Source organism: Cyanistes caeruleus, chromosome 3 (genome assembly GCF_971803275.1).
Source record: "Cyanistes caeruleus chromosome 3, bCyaCae1.hap1.1, whole genome shotgun sequence".
NCBI lineage: Eukaryota > Metazoa > Chordata > Aves > Passeriformes > Paridae > Cyanistes > Cyanistes caeruleus.
In genome coordinates, this window is record NC_141703.1 from 29,998,197 (window position 1) to 30,019,540 (window position 21,344).

Here is a 21,344-nt window from a genome sequence, read left to right on the forward strand (position 1 = left end):
AAATTACATTTTCTTGGGAAGTATCTTCACAATCAGAAAAATTTATTAGTTTCTTAAGGCCCATAATACCCACTACCACTATTCCTCAGGTTTTTATGGTGAAGAAAATAAAAAGGAACAGGGAACGTAGGAAAAAATATAAGCAAAAAATACTCAGTGTTCTCAGGTCCACTTTTGTAAGAGTTTAGATTCTTGATTAGATATGCCTGTTCACATGGCACAATTAAGCAGAAATTGTAACAGTAGACTGATCTTGGAACTTGTTCTTCACACATATGAAAAAGTAAGATGTACCTGAGAACATCTTTTAGATGTACCTGTGAACCTTCTGACAGGTGAAGGCTTCTGAGAGATTCATTCTTCCCGGTCTCCTATTGAACCTGCATTCCTTAAAAATTTGCATGAATACAGCGAAAGTTTACAAGCATATGTTTTAAAGAATTACATCTTTGCATGGCCATATTGAAGAGGTCTATTGCCAAGAAAGGAACGGGATGCACATGTGCCTTTATTAATTTGGGCTATTGATAGAAATCCATATACATGCAAATCTTAGCCTAATTAAAACCTCGCCTGGAAAACGTTTAATAGCAGCCCCATGTACTCGCATATCAAAACCGCATCTTTGCAAGCACCAAACTAATGCTGCCTGACACCTCAGCCTTGGGGTCTAGCTGTGACTTGACCGACCCCAGTGCCCAAATGAAGCTTTCCCTGCAATGGGAGCGTTCACATGGACACTCTCCCTCGTGGATTGTCACTTTTTTTAACAAGCGGAGAGGTCGCACCGCCTCCGCCCAGACAGCTCCATCTTTTTGGTTTTGCGGTGCGTGTAGAGACCTCAATACGTGAGATACCTGCTGGAGCGCGCACCTGAGCCAGAGGCTCCAGCAGCCTCCCAGGTCCCCCGCGAGCGACAGGCAAAGGCCCGGCAGCGAGCTCCGCGCGGGCTGAGAACCGGGCGGGGCCCCGGAGCTGCGCGCCCCGCCGCGGGAGGCTGTGCCGGGGTGTCCGTGGCCGGTGCTGGCGGAGGCTCCCGCTGGGGCTGGCGGCAGCCCGGCGAGGCGTGTCGCGCCTGCGGGCCGAGCCCGGCGCGGTGGGGCGGGGGCGCTGCGGGGCGGCGGCGGCCGCGGGAGGGCGCGGCGGGAGCGCTGCCGCAGAAGATGTCGGCGCGGCGGCCGTGGCCCTGGTGGCTGCTGCCGGCGCTGCTGTGCGGCGGCGCGGGGGGGTACGTGGTGGTCAGCTCCGTGTCGTGGCCGCTGCCCGAGGCGGGGGCGGCGGCCGACGAGCTGCACAGCTCCTCCACCGAGGAGGCGCTGCCCGCGCTGCTGGAGGAGGCGGGCGGCCTCTGGAAGCAGAGTTTCCCGGCCTCGGCGTACCGCGAGGATGCGGCGCTGCGCTCCGGGCCGGCGGCGCGGCGGCCGGGGCAGGGGGCAGCCCCGTCCAGGATGTTCTCCTACCGGCGGGAGGGCGGCGGGGCGCCGGGACGAGCCGGGACCGCCCGCTTCCTCGCCCAACACAACACCTGGGGCTTCGTGGCGACGCGGGCCGCCCGAGGACAGGTACGGTGCCCCCGGCGCCCGGCACGCCTTACCCGCCGGACGGGCGCCCGCCCCGCGCAGGGAGCGGCGCAAACGCCGCGGGAGAAATCGTGCTCGGAGCGCAGGGAGGGAGGATGCTCGCTAAAACCCGCGCCAGAGAGACACGCGAAAAAGCAAAATCTCTAGGCCAGTAAAGGCAGAGCTGCATCGCAGGGTTTGGAGAGGGGCTGTTTCAGGAGGATGAGGAAGAGAAGGAGGAGAGCCTGGTGGGCTACCACGAAATCTGCCCGTCCGTCCGGCTATACCAGCTTAAAGGACGATTTCTCTGTCAGGAACATTAAACAAAATAGCTGGGCTGTACCTGGGAATTGGGGTCATTATTTTTTCCAGCTTTAAAATACTGCCTTTCTAAAAGTGAAATGTTGGGATAAGACACAGCATCCATTAACACTCGGACAAAAGGGGAATAAATAAATAAATACAAAAGACATTCTTAACTTTCTGTTGAAAGAACCTGTGAATCTTATTCACCCATTAATTAGCTTACAATATTACATTAAATTTAGAAACACATGTCTTCAGAAACTTGGCTGAGTTAGCGGCACTTAATGTTATTGTGAAATACAAAGTAACAGATTGAAAAAAAATACTATTAAATGAATTTTTACGTAGACAGAAGAGGCCTGTAATTCTGCCTCAGCTTTTGGAAATCCTGTTAAACCATGTGATTGTAACTCTCTTGGTTTATGCTCTCACCAGAAACCCTCAGTGGAATTACAGCCGTAATATAGTCTGCAGTTATCTTCCTCCAGACAGAGCACAGAAGTAGTACAGAAAAATCTGATTCCTAATAAAATTTGAAATTCGGGTGGTGGTGTTTGCTGCTTTGAATGCTGAACTATGCTGCGTGTGATCAGTTATTTTTGAAAATCCAGTGTGACACTGATTTTGCATGACAGACTATTTTAAGCAATGGGAATATGTCCTGCAATATTACTGAGAGCTTTTTTTTGTTTTTTTAAATTGTAACCCTTATTAATAAGCAATATTTTTATTTTCTAAATTATGTAATATCATGAAAGCATTACTTCTAAGGAAAGCCAACAAAGGCCATTTATAAGCACTATAAGCATTAAAATTTTAAAGGCATATAAACATTAAAAATCAGAAAGCTACCCAGGTAACAACATCTCCAGGGTTTTCTTATTAACTATTAATATTTAATTTGATTTTGTTGTAAAAGATTTAATGTATTGATGGATAACTTTACTGTTCAACATCTAAGAGACAAGGGAAAAATATCTGAAGACAAGGAAAATAAAGGAGCAATTAATTGAATATTTGTCATTACTATTTATAATAGGATATATTTATATATATTATATAATATATATTTTTTATATATTTATATATATATATATATTTGTAATGGGACAAAGCATAGTAGGAGTATACTGGAGTATATTAATGAGTGTCAATACTGGGCAAGAACATTTTTGCATGCATTATAACCACTGTGTGTACACAGGTCAGTGTATGGGAGAAAATATTTTTGAAAACTTGGCTCCTCAGTGTCCCTTCTCTGCCATGGGAGGAGGTTTTGCCTTAGCTGGCTTGGTACTTGAGACACCCCTCTGATCAAATGTTCCTGCCCAGGAAGCTGAGCTGATGTCCAGTTTGACTTCAAACCCAATTCTAGCTAAAATGATTTCTTTTTTGTTTTTGCAAACCCATGCAATCACATTGTAAATCAAAACCAAAAGAGAAGGCAATATTAGAGTAAAAAGCAGGCTGAGTCAAAGCTAAATTAGGCTCTATATCCTTTTGGGCTTGAAGAAAGGTACCAGCAGTGGTTTAGAGTAAACATTTCCTGACATCAATGGCAGGAAAAAAATATACTAATGCACTTAAACATTTTAAATTTGGTAGTTCCTTTAAGCTTAGTGGAAGAGAAAATATTCTCTATAGTCATGGACAGGACTAGAGGTGAGATCTGTTTTCATAGAAGCATGATTAATGTAGAGGAGATAGATCTAACTTAGAAGAAACGCTCTCTCATAATGACAACAGAAAGTGGGAGCAATGGGGCTGGCTGTTTTCTCTGCTAGAACCCTTGAGAAAATCCCCCACCTTGAAAACTGTCTATGTATAAATATGTAACCAATTGCTTATTTGGATTTTGCAGATCCAAGGTATGCCCTATGGGAACTGTTTACTTCTCAGTGATGGTCCCGTCAATAACAGCACTGGAATCCCTTTCTTTTACGTGACACCAAAGGATAGCACTGTGACAGATCTTCTGAAGAATCCCATGGCTTCTCTGACCCTCCCGGAGACAGATGGAAATTTCTGCAGGTAACAGTTTTATCTGCCTTCTACCACCTTCAGTGAGAACAGAGACCTCAGAACAGAAAGCTGGGTCCCCATAACTCTCAATGTCCTGCATTTATTTTTGACTCTCACAATCAGCTACATGCTCCCTCCTACAGTTTTGTTGTTTGGTTGGGTTTTTTTCAGTAAATTCCCCTGCTAAAGCATAGTAGAGAAAAGCAGAGGTGCCGCTGAAGTATATTGTAGCATCAACAGCTGGAGTGACTTTCAGCTTACATTAATATATCTAAACATTAACATACCTAAATTTTAATCTCTTCTTGGAAGTGCCTACATAAAGTCTAGGTGTTCAAGATCCTATAATAGCCTACAGTGATCTTGCCAGTAAAATCCATAGAATTTCAGAGGCTGATCAATTCACAGTAAAGCAGGCATCTTTGCTCTGCTGAAAACTCTGGAGGCCCTGCTGAATGCCTTGACAGGACTCCAGCTCTCTGGGTTCTGTAAGAGCATCTCAGGCTCTCAGTTCACAAGTTATATGCTCAGGCCTGTGACACTCTGTCTGATTTCCAACTCTTCAGAGAATATGATTGAATATGATATCTTTGCAAATTTTTTACACCTTGTATATCACAAACAGTCATTAAATGACCCCCCAAATCAAGAAATACAGGTCTGAGGTTTACCAATCTACATCCAGTCCCTGGTTCTTCTCTCCAGAGGCAGCAGTGAGTTGACTTCTTAACCATGTCATAGAATCCTATAATCACAGAATGGTTTGTGTTAGAAGAAACCTTAAGAGTTATCTAAGTCTAACCCACCTGCCATGGACAGGAACACCTTCCACTAGACCAAGGTGCTCAAAGCTGCATCCAGCCTGGCCTCGAACGCTTCCAAGGATGGAGCATCCACACCTTCTCTGGACAACCTGTTCCAGGGTCTCACCATTCTCACAGCAAAGAATTTCTTCCTAACATCTGATCAACACCTACTCTTTTTTAGTTCAAATCCATTATCCCATTGTCCTGTCTCTGCAAGCCCTTGTGAGAAGTCCCTCTCCAGCTCCCTTGCAGGCTCCCTTTAGGAGTAAGTCTGCTTATGGAGCCTTCTCCAGACTGAACAACCCCATGTGCTCAGCCTGTCTTTGTAGGAGAGGTGTTCCAACCCTATGATCATCTTCGTGGCCTCCTCTGGACTCACTCCAACAGGTCCATTTTATTCTTGTGTATAATGAATAACTTCAGATTCCCAAAGCTTTACATGTGTAAAATGTATGTATGTAACCTCAAAGATGATTCAGTTTTCCCTTCCATTCTTGTCTCCCTGAAAAAGACGTATCTCCACCATATGTTTGTTTACAGTCAATCTTGTGGCATACTTGGCTGGGTCAGCCTTGTGTGAAGTGTTATTTACAAAGGCCTCTTTACGTGATGAGGTACATGACACTGAAATTGTGTCAGACAGGACTCTGTTACCAAAGCAGGTCTTAGCCGACGTTCCAAGGAGAGAGAGAGAACTGGTAAGAGCAGACTCCTTCAGAAAGAAATTGAATTAACAGTTTTTATTCCAACTTAAAGTCCTCTTTGTGGAAGGAGAGGTTTTATCTTAAGACCAGATTTCCCCAGCTGAGGATTGCCTAGAGTATCATCCCACTTCTTAAGCCTGATAGCTGAGAAGAGCCCTGGGAAAAGCAGGTAATGGCAAATATAAAACATTACTGTTACAGTTGTCTGTGTTTGTCTTCAGAATATATTGTTTTCTAGAGAGTTATATGGTGGAAAAATGAAATGTTTCTTAGTCCAAAGCAGTACCAGTCATTTCATGCTAACATCCTATTCCCAAGGAATGGAAATCATGGCTTCCTCTTACAATGTCAAACACCTAATAGGAGACTTCTGTCACCAACATTTGTTAAGGTAATTCAGTCTTGAATGCTTGAAGAGGTCAGTGAAGTAGTGAAGTTAACACTGGAATGGTTCTGCATATTGCTTAAATATTTTCATTAAATATTTTGGATTAATAATTTAGAAAATAAATATATCCATTCTTTAATTGCAGACTTAATGGCGTTTATTCCTGCTTTCTGAGATTTTTCATTCAGTCTAACTTACTATCCTGACCAACTTACTATCCAGTGCTTAAAAATGTATTTCAAGTCCTATGAACTACTACTTAATGCCCTATTTTCAGAGGCCTAAGACTCAGAGCAGCTTCCATTGATGATAAGTGGTAGTGTTGAGCACTTCTGAAAACCACACACCCACTTAGGCACTTAAGTGTGGCCTTTGATCCCTAACTTTAAACAGCCACTCTTGAAAGTCTTTGCCTTTTATGGCTTAGCAACATCACTGCCCGATGCACCAGTTTGGGAAGTGCCAATTCACCAACAAAAGAGAAATGCTGCATGATTTATAGAAATATGAAATCCATATACACCACAAATCTTTGAGAATATTTATTCAGTGTCTTTTTATTACATCACTATTAATTTTCAAATCTCTACCCTTTTGATCAGTATGCCAGGTATCTGCTGCTGCTTGTTTTGCAGCCAGAGCAACCTGGATTCTGTCACCTGAGTCTCCAGTCCCCTCTGCAGCCTGAGACTGTGTTCTCTGGTGACAACAGCTCTCTGGGCACCACCAAGAAGCTAAACCTGCATTTCCAAAATAGCTTTGTCCAAACAAATTACTATTTGCCACATCCCTACTCTCCCTCCTGATTACCAGTCATGTGCTACCCTGCCTCCCATCAGTTCTGGTCTTTGCCTCAGTTTAAGCTAAAGAAAAATGTGAAGAAAATTATCCTGACAGCAAGAATAAGTTTTTCTGCTGATCCTTCTGCTTTCCATCCTGTGGCCAGTACTGCTCCTGGCCATGCAATCCCACCCCCTCCCTCCAGCTGACCATATGGTGGGCCTATTTTAGCTCAGTAACCCAGCAGAAACCTCCTGGTTTTTTGTTTGGTTTTTTTTTTTCTGGATGTGATTTCTAGTGGCTTAGGAACTTGAATCAGCTCCTCAAGAGCCAGAGAAGAGCAAAGGAAAGGGGAAAGAAAAAGAGAAGGTGGTGGAAAATAGAATATTCTCATTTTAGCATGTAACCATACTCTAAATATTGAGCTTACTACTGAATTGAGTACACAGGTTCAGAGTCTGATCAGTGCTCCATGCATTATTTATTTTGTTGTTACCTTCAGTTTCTTTTTCATTATTTCTGAAGTTCTCATTTGGAACAGATGTTGGTTGGCATTAGTGCAGAGGACAAGCAATACGGACAATGAAAAGCTGGGTATTTACTTGAGCTACAGTTTTTGTTTTTGATGATACAAAAATGTGAGCATTTTTGAAGCTCTCTCAGAAAGGAAGGCTATGGGCACTGGACTTTACCTTCTTTTCTTCCCTTCCCCTATAACCAGAGTCAGAAATTAATGTATGTTTTAAACTGGGAATCCATGAGCGATTTTTACATTTAAAAGTAGCAACATCTAAAATTGCAGCCCAGCACGCCATCCCACTGTCACCCCACAGAGAGGGCCTCTGTGGGGAGTGCAACACTGAAGAAAACAACAAGATGTCTGGGCCCTGCTGCCAGTGCTTGGGGTGGCCTGTCCCCACCTTCAGGGTGCACTTGACCTGCTGAGATAGAGAGGCTGTGCCCTGCAAACAGCACACAGCATCCTCAGTGCAGAGCTTTATGTGGTGGGTCAAGTTCAGTATAGCAAAATCTTCTTCACTAGCACTATATGAAAGGCAAGACCTTTCACTCTGTGTGACCTCAGATCCTGCTAGCATTAAAATGGTATCTGTGAGGTTTTCTTTGCAAAGGAAAGTGTCATTCTTGTCAGACATTCTCTTCAACTGTTTCATTAATTGTTTTGGTTTTGAAATAATTATATAAAATAGCTAAATGAATAATATTCTACGTGAGAAAGTTCATGTCCTTGTATGCCAGCAATGCATTCATAGCTTGTTTTCATGTGGAACTTCATTAGAATTCCATTATTAATCTACTCTGAGTTGTAAGGATCAAAATAAATGTGAAAGCTGATTGGTGCCTGTAGCCAGTGCTCCTGGGAGTATTTGGCACTCTCCTGAAAAATGCTTCTGACCTATTGCATGCAAAAGAAATCTCTGGCCTTTAGAAAGAAAACATAGCTGACATTTCAATGTCTTCGTGTACCTAATGAGTTTCAAGTGACTTGTGTACACCAATTTGATATTAAATTTATTTAGTAGCAAATTTCATTTGTTTTGTTTCAGAACAGACTCAAGTTCCAAACCTTGACAATAAATATTTTCCCTTTCAAACATGTGAGAAATACAAGACTGGCCTTTATGGTGCTCCAGCCTCAATATTTAATCAGCTGGAGAGAAAATGTGAAAACCCTAAACAAATAAGAAAAATTACATTTAATACTGAAAGAAAGAGAGCAGCGACACTTCTGACTAGGCACTAATTGCAAGACATTTTAGTATTGCAGCTACGGTTTGGATTCCTCATCTCTGACCTAGAGATTGCCATTTCCCAGAGGGAGACAGACTGCCCCTCTCTGAGAAGGCTCTGATGGCCAGGATAGAGACGGCATTTGTTAGCAACTACATGGCATTTTATCTGAAGGCTGATAAATGGATAATAGAGGCAAGAAAAATTAAATGGTTCAGGGCTATAAATAGACTAAGCTGGTGTGTCTATGCCACTGACAAGCTGAAAAGATTGAGTTCCATTCTTGCAGCTTTCAGAGGGAGCAAGACCAAGCCCGACATTAAAGAATAGAGCAGCTATTGTTCTAAATACATTTCACAACACACAGGCTGCTCAGAGGATTCCTCTTTCCAAGCTCCTGAGTCTGCCTCATTACAGCTGCAGCCTGGAAAACAGGCAATTAATTTTAAACGTGTGTCACCTCCTTGACATCAGGTTCAGCACATTCACAGGGACACACTGCATCTTTCTTAAAGAAGGAGCAGTTACATGGCTGCCATTAACTGGTTTGTATACAAGGGAAAAGCAGCGACCTTTGGGGTCAGTCCACCTTTGGTTTTTTTCCTTCTCTTAGTTGAGGATGGTGTTTCAAATCCACACTGCAGACCATGAATGATTTTCATGAATTCTGAGCCATCATGGGAAGAGAAGAGGAATTTTGTTGGTCTGGGTTCCTGCTGTGTAGTGGATCAGCAGCATGCACAAACATCCAGCTTCATTCCCTGGGCAATCCTGAGGGACAATAAGCCTGCCACTGCACAACCTTTGAGATGTCATATGGCCACACAACATATAACTACTGCTGGGTTTGTAGAGTTACTGTTGTTAATGCGAGGATTAATATAACAAAGAAATCTGGTACTGTACCTTCACACAAAGAGAAATTATGCATGCAGAAGACAAAGGCTGAATTCAGACATCCATCAATTTTTGAGATCCACCTCCTGATTCTGTGGCACAGACACATTTCTAATTCTGGTATTTATATTGGCCCTTTTCAGTCATGTGCAAATAATTATGCCAGTAGTTGTTCCTGAAAAATCTGTATTTAAAGAAAATCTGTATTTAAAAAAATTTAAAATGAAGGTCCCAAATTAGAAAGTCAAACATGAAACCTACTATCATCATGACCCAATGCACACAATACTGCTCTAAATTACTATTTTTCCTGTATTCTTAAATAACCAACTTCCTAAAATCCCTTCCTAGTGAAATAGTGTTTCTCTGACTCTGTTCACAGAAATAGTTGATGGTATGATTCTGTTTTTCTTTTTTCTCTGTGAATTGTCTGTGGTTAAGCTATATAAAAGCTTCCTGTCTGAAACACAGAGTTCAGCTGAAGAAATGCATTGTTATTGTCAGTGGAGTGAGGAAAACAGACTGGCTTCAAGTAAAAGTAGTTAAACATTTTAGGAAGGATTATCTTCTAGAAAGAATGAAATTATTAAAAATGTTAAAACACATATACTGGGAGCACAGGCTCACTTAGATGAACAGAATAATCTCTGCACTGATACACTTTAGCTCCCTAACTTCAGATTCAGAACAGAAGACCTCTTCCAAAAGCAAAGATGTTCTGACTAACTTTTCTGGCTCCCAAACATGGCTGATAAAAAAAATTCTTGTCAAAATCAGAGCAGGGCAGAATTGCCTAGGCATATCCGGTTGAAGGCCAGCAACAGCTTTTCAGATTATGAAATTGCTTTCAGTGGAGATTTTGTTTGACGTTCATGCCATGCAGATTAGCAGCACCAATACATTCTTTCTGCTTCAGAGACTCTAGCAGTTACTGGTGAACAAATAAATGAGGAGAGTAACTTACTTTTCAAAATTAATCACATTTATGAATCAAAATTATATGCACTTTACAGTAATTCTCTAAGGACAGAGCATTCCCTCCCTTCCGTTCTGTAGATTTTAGGGGACAAAAATCCTGTTGTACATTTTATATAGTAGAAAATAACTCTTGCCTCTTCATCTTGGGCCCAGTTTGGGGCTGTGTGAAGAGGAGCCCTGTGAAGGGTGTGACAGAGTCACCTACTTTGCATCCTTGGGAGGTGACAGGGATGAGCTGGGTCAGCAGCTAATCCCCACCCCCTAATTACATGGGTTTTCACGACTGCTACCATTATAGGAGCACTTAGAATGTGTGGAAGCAGTTATTGCCCTTATGCCACTCATGAGCTGTATGCTTTAAAGTAGAAAAAAAAAAAGAAAAAGTAGGGAAACTGGGGCTTTCTTCTTGGTTCCGTCTCTCCTGCAATAGGAGAAAACTCTTCCCCAACTTTTTTTCTCTTCAACTATGAAGAAGCAGAGGGATAAGAGCAGTGCTTTCTCACACAGCAGTGAGAAATGTGTTCAGGGGACATTTGTGTATCCTCCCAGGGAGGATGGAAGATCTTATTTCCTCAGGGGGTGGAGGAGAAGGATGTCAGCTCCTTTGTGGGAAAAGGAGGCTGGGGAAGAAGAGAGGGATTCCTCTGCATAGACCCCTGCTTCCACACCCAGACTGGAACAGTACTGAACCCTCCTGCCTTTCTCCTAACAGTTCTTTCTTGGGAGTACCTGGATTTCCTTCCCAAGTGCCTTCCAAACTCTTAACTTGCTTTTCCTGTTGATCTGTGGCAGATCAGTGTCACCTCACTAATGGATTGCAGAGGCTGAGAATGAAGATAATACTCAGGGATACTTTGGTCAGAAACCAGGAGACAGAGCATCATCAGTCAAAGCAGAGATCTCAACTGTGAAAGGGAATCCTAACCAAGTCACAACATCATCTTATGTGTCAATATAACCACAGCAGCCAGTTCATAACACCTGAACTTGGATAGCTGCTGTATAAGAACCTTCTCATTAAACTCCAAGAGATGGCTAGTGTAGTAAACAATTTAATGAGTAGGTAACACTCTTTACTCTGAACCGCTTTTGAACCAGGACCCAGAAATTGCGGAAGTGTTACATAGTAAGTGGGACATGTTCATTAGCAGCGTGCTTTGCAGCATTGCATTTCTCTTGGGAAATACTTTCCACTTGGATGTAGGCATCTCCTTAAGCTCAGTAAAGCTGGCACCTGGGTAGGTGATGTCATCTCACACACTTGGAAGAAAACTGCCTGGACTGGGTCAAACTCTGCATACCTGCTTTGTTCACTGTAAGCAGAGGAACAGGAACAATTAATTCTTCTCTCTCCACAGATCAGATGAATAATTAAGATGATTTGTCTTAATGCACTGTTTTCTTATAAACCGTATCTTCCTCCCTTTTAATCTGGCCTTCCTAATTTTCCCCAACAAAGTATATGTATTTGAAATAAGTATGAAAAAAAGAATGTGTTCCTATTGCTTGGTCTTCTTTTGCAGTTACCTGCTTTCTCTTCCCCTCAGTTCATATTTTACTATAGCATTCATGAGGTCCTCCCCATGGAGACAGAGGGCTTGATTCTGGTAAAGACAAACCACCTGAGAAACCATCTTGGGTTTCCTCAACAGAGCAACAGTGTCAACATCTCTACCCCTGACTCTGCCGCCCTCTCACACCCAGTCAGCAGCACACAAATGTTACATAAAGCCGCTCCTCTGCATCTACTTATTCTTGTGCCAGCAAAGATGAAAGTAACTCAGGGACTGAGAGCTGAATATGTATTTATACAGAGACAAGCAATGTCTAGTGAATGCATGACTAGACCTCTACAGATGCAAGTGAGGAATGTTTTAGTAAATATCCCTTTATTGTCTTTAGTGAAAATAAGACATAAATCCCTGACTATATTACCTTGCTCCAGGGAGGCAAATCCTGCATTTGTATTAGTTGCACCGGCAACAACACTGAAAACACAAGACCCATTCATAACATTTATAAATGGAAGCTGTAAATTTAGTGGGTTTTGATGGTTTGAGAAATATAAAAGTAATCAAACATCATTAGGGAAATACAATGCTAAAAAAAAAAAAGAAATGCAGAAACAGATTCACTTCATAATATGAAGGGTTCCTTTGAAAAAGAATATACTAATGCTAATGTCAGATTAGAATACAAGGTTCCTAATCTGAAACAAAAAACCTATAATAAGAGGCAGACCTGAAAGCAAAACCAACAAGTAATAACAGTGTGCTGGACTCAAATGTATCATTGCTCTGTTCAGCTCTTCCAAAACTTCACCTCACACAATCTCAACAAATAATTTATTTGAGTAATTTTCCAGAAAAACAAATTGACCCTCCAGATTATTATTCCAATATGCAAAATTAAGTGTGAATAATTTTTACTGGGAAGATAGTATTGTGTGTGTCAACCAGTGTAGCACCATAGCTCATGAGAATGTACAGAAAACTGTAAACAGAAGAAGCCGGGGGAAAAAAAAACTTTTCAAGCTAGGGATGCACAGTGTGTGTGGCCTTTGTTGTCAGCCAAATATGTGCAAAGCAGCTTTTCATGTCGATTGGGGAAGAGTCACATCAGACACCAGTCCTATTAGACAAAACTTTCTCAGCAAAGGCAGGCAGGGTTCACTGCTTAACCACAGCTACATCATCTCTATTGCCTACTGAAAATCACATACTATGCTTTCAGAATAAACAAAGACTTGCATAAAAACACCAAATAATTGTAATCTGAGAAGGTTAGACCAGAACTTCTCACTGACCCTGATCACATCCAGAATCCATGGCCTTCATCTGTTCTGTGAAACAGACATCTTTTAATAACAATCCCTTTAAAAATCCTCTCTTACAGTAATTAACCACATATTATGTAGGAACTGTGTGCAAGAAAAACACTTGCAAATATTCCTGCTTTTCCTAGCTCTTCAGTTGTTTTACGGTACTGTTTGTCTGTGGAGGAAATTGTATCATATATTCAGATGCACAGTTGTTTGAAAGCAATTTTCTGAACTGAATTTCTGCTCGCAAGAAGTCCCTTTCCTTTATCAATATAAATGTTAAATATATACTGAATATATAAACATATGCAGAGGGCTTTGGGTACATTATTAAGATTAGGCATAAAAGATAACAACAGATCAGGAGATTGCTTCAAATGGACTTTAATACTTCACCATCCAGGGCCAACAGTTGCAAGAGTGTGAATGTGCATTGCCCTGGCTGCTGGACATGCATACCCTCAGCTGATACCCTCTGCATGTGGGACTGGCTCCTTTCTTTTCAGCTGTATTCACTGTATTTGCCTTTATTTGTGTTTTGGTGGGTGAGCATCACACTGGGCCATTGATACTGGGCAGACACACAACACCCAAAACCTATGCAAAAGAAATGCCAGGAGCTACAGGTATGGAGCTGTGTTCCTTAGGGACAGAGTGATTTCAGGCCACTGGAACCCAGACATGAAGGGACACCTTCAGCAGGCAGGAGGAGTCAGTGCTGAGGATCTATGGTGTACCAAGGTGATCATCTAGACAAGTTTGTACTCTGCATACACATTGATAGAAATAAACCCAGTGCCTGAGCAGGGAATGTGGATTTTTGGGTACTCAGAATACCTCTTTTATAATTTAAAAAACTGTACTAGAGAAAATTAGAACACTATAAGTTGATGTGGACAGAAAGTTTGAGCCTGATCTTTGGCCTCAACCATTCCTCCCATCAGTATGCATGGGAGAGGAAAATGAATACATGTGGAATTTGTCCAAATGTTGTTAAACAGTCAACTGCTGCTCCAAACTGAACAGAACACTGAAGAAATGTCCCTGAGCTGATGTGACTGCAAATGGTACTTTGGAGGTCAGGCAGCAGACAGTGGCAGGTGCTTACTGGACATAGTCAAGTATCAGTCAGCCTACTGTACTTATGTATCTCTCTTTCTGGCCCTCTTTAGAAAAGCAGATCTTTTATCTAGTGAGCTACACAGTCTCTCATAACCATCTGTGGAGAATCTGCAGGTGTTAAATTAGCTGCAGGAGGATGCCCATATGTTTCCTGCATATACTAGACACACATTGAGAAATATAACCAAAAATGAAGCCATTGCAGATTGCACACAGTTAAGGCTAAAGGGCTCAAGCCAAGATCTTTAAGTAAAATTGTGCACAGATGAGATGTAATTTCCTGTGATTAAAACACAGTGAAAAAGAAATGCAACTTTCATTTCCTAATGTAGTTTCTTGGGCTGACACGGGAATGTGGTTCCCTGAGACACTAAGCAGTCTCAAACTGCTGGCAGCAGGACTTTGGGCTGCTCAGTGTTTGTCAGGATCAAGCCTCTGCAGTCATTTCATACACTATTTTTTTTTTTTTTTGCAATTAGTAGATTTACTTATGATTTATATCCTTGTATTGTATATGTCAGAGTCAGTAATTGCCTTGCAGTTACTAATGGGAGTTATTTATTATTGCTATATACAAAGAGCCAAAAAGTAACAAGTACCTTCCCTGTCTTGGTCTGAAAGCAATTGGAGAACTTTTCTATTTGGTGTAAAGCAGTTGAAAAATGGGTAAAAAACGAACAAGGATTTATTTTCTAGGATAAGCACAATGAAAAGACCTTATGTTTTACATACAGATACACGTATTCATACTCTTTTCTGTAGGCACAGGTACAGACTAACCATCTCACTACTTCTCAGAATCAGCTGTATTCTGTGAATACAGCTCTGTACATCTGTCTGGGAATACTGCCATTTTCACAGTTTTTTACAATCCAATAGATAATTGTCCAACTTTCATGAACATAAATTAAAATTAAGCAACTATCTACAGCAGAGCTATGTGTCAGTCAAGTGTTCCTTCCAGACAACCCCTCTCCACCAAACAGTATAGCTGGGAGTAGAGACGACCCACAAGGCTTGACTAAGTTTTTTATATGTGAGCAGGAGTCCACACTTCTCCAAAAACCCTTAAGAAAGCAAGTAAGCTATTACTCATGAGCATTTTTCTCTGTGCACAGAAAAAACGTGATTGATCCAGAGGATCCAAGGTGCGCCAGGCTGACTCTCATGGGACAGATGGTCACGGTACCTCCAGAGGAAGTAGAATTTGCCAAGCAAGCAATGTTTTCCAGGTCTGTATCTAAAAGGCACATAGTAGAGTGCAATCCATGGGTTAGAGACAAATATACAAATGTGGCCGTTTGGTACAGAAAATCTGAGAAATCACAAGCCTGACCTTTACTTTGGGGCCATGAAGCATGCTGGCTTCTGTGTGGCTTGGAATGACAGACCTTTTAACTCTTGAGGAAATGAAATATGGAAATACAGTTAGTGTTGGACTCTGGTAAGGCACACGGTTTATAATCTGGGGATTATGAAGAATGTCATCTGGTTCCAAGGAGATATTCCATAATTCCATGGTGTATTTGTTATCTTTAATGATTCTACCCCACCTTATGACAGGTAGGGGACTCAGACAAAGAGAAGAGGTCTGCTGTCTTTGGGCTTACAAACATTTTCAGGGTGGAGCTTATAAATTTAATTACATCTCCAAAAGTCCCAGCTGCTTCAAAGCCGTAGTACTTACTGAACAGTCTCCTTTGAACAGATGCAAGGACAACCCAGATGTGGAGCACACACACACACAGGGTGTGCCCCCATGCCCTTCATTGGGTGTCCAGAATTACAGGCTTGAAAAGCCTGAACCTTAGCTGGGGCACACATGTCCCACACAGGCTGCCAGGGATTGTCCTCCAGATGCACTTTTCCTGGTCAGTCAAATACTACTGGGAAATTGGGATGAGCTTGGATCCAAAACAGTCCAGAGATTATATTCTTTCTGACCTACAGGATAGGGTCAGGGTGAGACTCTGTCAGTGTGTGTGCCATCAATAACAAAAATGGGACCATGAACAGATGGGGCCATATTGACACACTTCTTTACAAACTTCACGGGAATTAGATTCCCAAGTGATCCAGAATCCACCAGCACCTCAGCAGAGGATGCTCTGCTGTCAGGTGCAAGAGCCAGAATGATAAAGTGAGGGCTGCTGGGGAACATCCAATGCCAGCAGCATCTGACACCACTTACCAACCTCAGAGTCGTGGGTACTCAAAGGGACAACTCAGAAAATGGTAGGAAACACCATTTTCCCAATGAGAGGGAAACCAAGACGTTGCCAAACCAAGTACCTCTGCTGCAGGATCCTTTGCAGGAGCAGAGGGGCACTGAGCCAACTCTGCCCAGACTTGCACCACTCCCCGCCAATGTTCCTGTGAACACTGTGACTTGAACTGTGGTATCCACTCTGTGCATCACTGCTGAGCTTCCCACAGCTACACCTGCCAGGGATTGGGGACCGAAGATCTGCACCCAGTCAGGGAGAATCTGTCTAACCTAACTGTAAGGAAGACCAGAGAAATGAGACATAAGTACAGGATGAGAAGGCTCTTGGAGGTGACAGCTAGCAGAGGCTATGCTCTACCTGCTACCCAGTATTATTAGCCCTCCCTCTCTACCACAATTGCTACCAAAGATGTGATATTTTCAGGACAGTGTTTCCTTTAAACAGATACAAGCACAACCCTGACATGCATTCAAAGAGTTTTCTCTAACTATTTTTCATTTATTCAGAGGCTGAACAACATCTACCTTTAGAGACAGGGTTCTGCAGTGGGGGAAGGTGGTGATTGCTGGCTGCCTGTGTTGCAGTTCGCCCCAGACTGGGATGTGGAAGATTGTAAACCTTACAGCAAGGAAGGGCCAAAAAGATGAATGGTGGTGTTCTCATATCTTAGGTTTCACTCTGGCTGAGCACACTAAGCTGAAGAAAAAAGCAGAGTATGCATATGCTTTGGCACATCTTCTAACATTTTTTTTGTTTGTTTTTCTTTGTCCTTCTAGGCACCCAGTGGTAAGAAAGTGGCCTCGTAGCTATGAGTGGTTCTTCATGAAAATGAACATTGAACACATCTGGCTTCAAAGCTGGTATGGAGAAGTTTCTCCCATTGCAGTAGAAGAGTATTTAAAAGCAGTTCCAAGTAAAGGATGATCGAATGGGATTTGAGATAGAAATCTCCCGAGTTTCCTTTCCAAACACTTTTAAAATTTCATGGTAGATGGTTTATTTACAGTGATATTTTTCCTCTTCTCCCAAAAGGCTTCAAAATAGCCCTGTCTCACATGGAGCGGAGTGAAAATAAATCAACACAGACTTTCAAATTATAAAGGAGAGGTGGATATTAGCCCTACCCTGCAATGTACAGACTTGTCATTTCAAGCAGGCAGTGCGTCATTTGAAATGCTGTTTTTAAAATGCTTTGTATCTGTTTGTTTTGACTTCTATTGCTGTGCACCCACAGGGAAACTACACTATGTGCTAAATATAATGTTCTGATTTGCAGAAAATGCAAATTGCCTACTCAGAACCCTCTATGCATTGTGGAGGTATTACTGCTGCTGTGTCTCCCTTGATTTGTAAGTATTTTAAGAGAAAGTTAATAGCTGAAAATTTAGGTATTTAAGTTTAAAAACAAATTATTTGCTAAAGCTGTTCTCATTTGCTAGTTTCTCTTTTCTATGTGTGCTTTTCCCTAATTAGATAATTTGATATTTCACTTGGAAATTGAGTAAAACTTCTCTCTTTAGCAGAAAAAATGCAATCAGTTCAAACAACACAGCTCCACTATAACTTGCCTCTGACACAAAGCTGGTTAAACACATTAAAGGCCAAAATCAAATCAGCCCCACAAGGATTATCTCAATACAAGTAAAAACATTCTTATAAGAAGAATTTAAGTAAATGTTCTCAGCTAGCCTGTTCCTGTTGAGACAGGAAAAGTATTTTTAATAGCCTGTAGACCCAATTTTTTTTGCCTCCATGCTCCAACCGCTGCTTTATTTTTAACTGGCTTGTGCAACTGATTTTTTATAAGCCGTCACTAACTCACTAAGGGGTGGAGCCTGTCCCTTAACTCTGTTTCCTTGCCAAGATTTAAAGGGCTTGTTCATGCATTTATTTTCTAAAGAAGCCTAAAGATGGTAGGTATTTCAGGTCATGAATAACTGCTTTTCCCAGTGTGGAAAGTACAAACTTTGTTGCAAGCACATTATGTATAGGCTTTTCACGTGGTAATACCAAAAGAGTTCAAAGGTATTTTAATCATTGTCAGTTCTTTCTCTAGATGTCCTCCTGGTAAACTTATTCTGCAGTTCTTAGGGTATCACAGAAAGAAAATTCCCATGGCTAATCAAGTCACCACACAGTTTGAAAATTATATGGCTGCTCTCCCTGTTACATGAAGGAGACACATTGAGATGGAGTTTATGTGCCTGTGAGGAAGGTCTTCCAGCATCACTGGGAGTGCACTTGAGCTCTGGACATCAGCCTGCACCATGTCTGGGCTGGAGAGGAGCCTGGGTGAGTGCCCTGAGCTTATACAGGTTAATCCCTGGGCAGAGCTCAGAGGCAGCTGCATGATCTATGATCAGCTGGAAGCCAATTAAGTGTAGCTGAGCTTATTTTGGCTCAGGCATGGAAAGAGGGAGTCATTCCCAGAACAGCTGGGCACCATGCTGGTTGAACTACAAGGGGCCCCAGGACACCCAACTTAGCCCTAGGGTGAGTCCTGGGCCCCAGGCATCACTACTATTCCTGATATTCTGTAAGAAAACAAGGCAAATGAGGTGGGGGGGGGGAAACTTTGTTTAGACATTCACTTAGCTTTTTTATTCTTGTCTCACTGCCAGAGACTTTGTTAGCTCTGCAGATCTTTTGTAGAGGTAATTACACAAAAGGAGGAAGTGTCCTGCCCGAATCTATTTCCTTCAGGTTTTTTCCTTGGCAGATGAGCTGCATTTTCACATTTGAGTTTGCCCCTGAATCTTGCATTGTGTAATACTGAAGCAAGATGGCCCGTCCTATACAGATTTACAGAATCTCATCAAGTGAATCCTCCTTGATTCCTATAATTTTGCCATGGGGGTCTTTATCCACTAAGGATTTGATTAATGGGACTTTCAAATCTGAGTTCAACAGGAAGAATGCTAGTCCTTGTAAGAGAATTTCACAGAAATTCCTGTGAAAGTATAATTTTGTATTTCCTTATACCTGTTTACTACTATTCCCAGAGAAACCTGAAACCCCCATTCCAACCCCCACTCCTAAATACACACAGATTAAGCAAATCCAGAGTACAGTCTGAATGTTTAAACAAGCTGAAAAAGGAAGGAAAAATTTTAGAAGTGCTACTGTTACTATACTCTCAATTTCATTCATTTCATTCACTGGCAACAGTGACATGGTCCTATGTCCTATCCATTACTTTATCAACAAGCCTTGAAGCAGTAAGGGATTGTGTCAAGAAGATTCAGAAGAGCTTTAATGGTTTAAGAAGTTTTGAATTTACAACACCCTGCTTGTTATAGGCTGTCTCCTCGCACACACAGATTAATTGGAGTAGCTTCTGTATTGTAAAATGACATATTCATCAAGAAGCTTTTCTGTATGGATCTGCCACGAGGCTCTTGACAGAACCTCAAAACATGAAATGCTGGTGACATGTAAAGTGACAAAAGGGGCCTCATGAAGAAATGCTGTCTTATATAACCTGTTCTCATTTCATGCTTCCTTCACCCAATGAATAACTACCATGAGAGTCCTTGAAAGTCTAGAAATTCATCAAAAATACAAAAGCAGATTTTGAACAGAATTTGTCAGACCAAAAAAAAAAAAAAAAAAAAAGGAGGTGATAGTAGTTTATCTGGGCTTTATTTTATTATTTATAGGCTAGTTCTAATTTTTCTTTAAAAAGAAAAAATGTCTAAAGTAATATTGGTCATCACATGGTGAGTGATGTTTACTTGTTTTTTACTTGTTTACTGAAGCTTTTAACCCAGAGTTTTATCTGAAATATCACAATAAAACCATAGTTCGTTAAGACTGTAGAGTCTGATCTTGCTTCAGTTCAAGTGAATAGCAAAAATCCCATTTGTTTGTTGAGCTCTAATTATTGTATCAAACAAATATTTTCATAAGTCTTGATAAGCTCTTATGTATTTATTAAGCATTTCAATTAGCTAATGTGTAATTTCCATGTGTTCTTTATTTTCGTTATTTCTGTAGCTTCCCAAAAAAGTTTGTTGTGCAACATGTTTAAAATTTTAACTGTAGTCTTGCAAAATTTAAAAGATGTATTTAGTAATTTCTGTGTACTTGCTGAAAAAAGAAAAATGAAGTTGAAAAGTTGGGTTCTCACTTCTTGCTAATTTGGGCAAAAGAAATGCATGTACAGGATTTAGGCACAGCTATTTTGACTGCTGTTCTTATTTAACCAAAGAATGCTCTGTTTCTGATGAAATTTTCATCACTTCAGTGGTTGAAATGCAACCTGTCTCATTTCTGGATGTGTATTGCAATTTGCAATGTATTTTGATTTCTAAAAACATTGAAAGTTGTTAACAAAATAACCGTGACTAAGAAAAGCAAATAAAGCAAATTTCAAAGCAGAAGCTGAATAAGGATATTCTTCAGTACAGCATTTCCTAGAGTAACTCACATTGTGCTAACAACCATTACAATTTCTGTCTGATCTGAACACTTGTTTAGTTTCTTTTTCCTCCCTGAGTTTTTCTGAACCAAGTTAATTTCTTTCAAAATATTTATGGGAATTGAGACTCGGATCTGCTTTTTTTCTGGGGAGAAAAGTCTAGTCAACCACCTTTTATTGTTCCTTCATCCTCTCATTACTGTGTTCTTTGCTTTCACTGTGGCAGTTAAATGTCACTCTTAAATTTGCTCTTCTTTTCTGTACATAGGAAATGAGCACTCACCTCTTGGGTATGCAATAATAATGTTTTGGAAGTTTCCTCGGTGCTATTTCTTCCTTTGCCAGCCTTGCTCTTACAAGTTCTTTTTACAGCTTGCTCTCTTCTGTCCACTTTCCTCTGATGTGTTTTCTTAAGCCAAGTCTGACAATTTACCTTTTTATCTTGCTTTCCCACACCATCTCCTTTCAACAAAATTCAAGCTCTCATACTAAAATTCCCACTTCATATCGAGAAGAGAAGAGAAGAGAAGAGAAGAGAAGAGAAGAGAAGAGAAGAGAAGAGAA

General features: G+C 41.3%; 1 protein-coding gene across 3 annotated transcripts; it reads left to right on the plus strand.

Annotated features, from left to right (window-relative positions):
- Positions 1–1,128: 1,128 nt before the first annotated feature.
- CREG2 (cellular repressor of E1A stimulated genes 2) lies at positions 1,129–21,335 on the plus strand. 3 transcript variants are annotated; one of them, XR_015284372.1, is made up of 6 exons: positions 1,129–1,562; positions 3,727–3,896; positions 15,251–15,364; positions 17,137–17,220; positions 17,637–17,709; positions 21,261–21,335. XR_015284372.1 is itself a non-coding variant. In XM_086880425.1 (5 exons), coding segments are annotated over exons 1-5 (768 nt in total). In that variant the 5' UTR covers positions 1,129–1,163; the 3' UTR covers positions 17,638–19,926. The 3 variants fall into 3 exon arrangements, 2 of the variants coding, with proteins under 2 accessions (XP_086736551.1, XP_023773556.2); XM_086880425.1 differs by lacking the exon at positions 21,261–21,335 and having other exon boundaries at positions 17,637–19,926; XM_023917788.2 differs by lacking the exon at positions 21,261–21,335 and having other exon boundaries at positions 17,137–19,926.
- Positions 21,336–21,344: the final 9 nt, after the last annotated feature.

Excerpts from the sequence above, each read along its gene's own strand:
- CREG2 (XM_023917788.2), top strand. The coding sequence starts at position 1,164 with ATGTCGGCGCGGCGGCCGTGGCCCTGGTGGCTGCTGCCGGCGCTGCTG. Across the intron at positions 1,563-3,726 it reads CGCGGGCCGCCCGAGGACAG|ATCCAAGGTATGCCCTATGG; the intron begins GTACGGTGCCCC and ends TGGATTTTGCAG. Across the intron at positions 15,365-17,136 it reads AAGCAAGCAATGTTTTCCAG|GCACCCAGTGGTAAGAAAGT; the intron begins GTCTGTATCTAA and ends TTGTCCTTCTAG.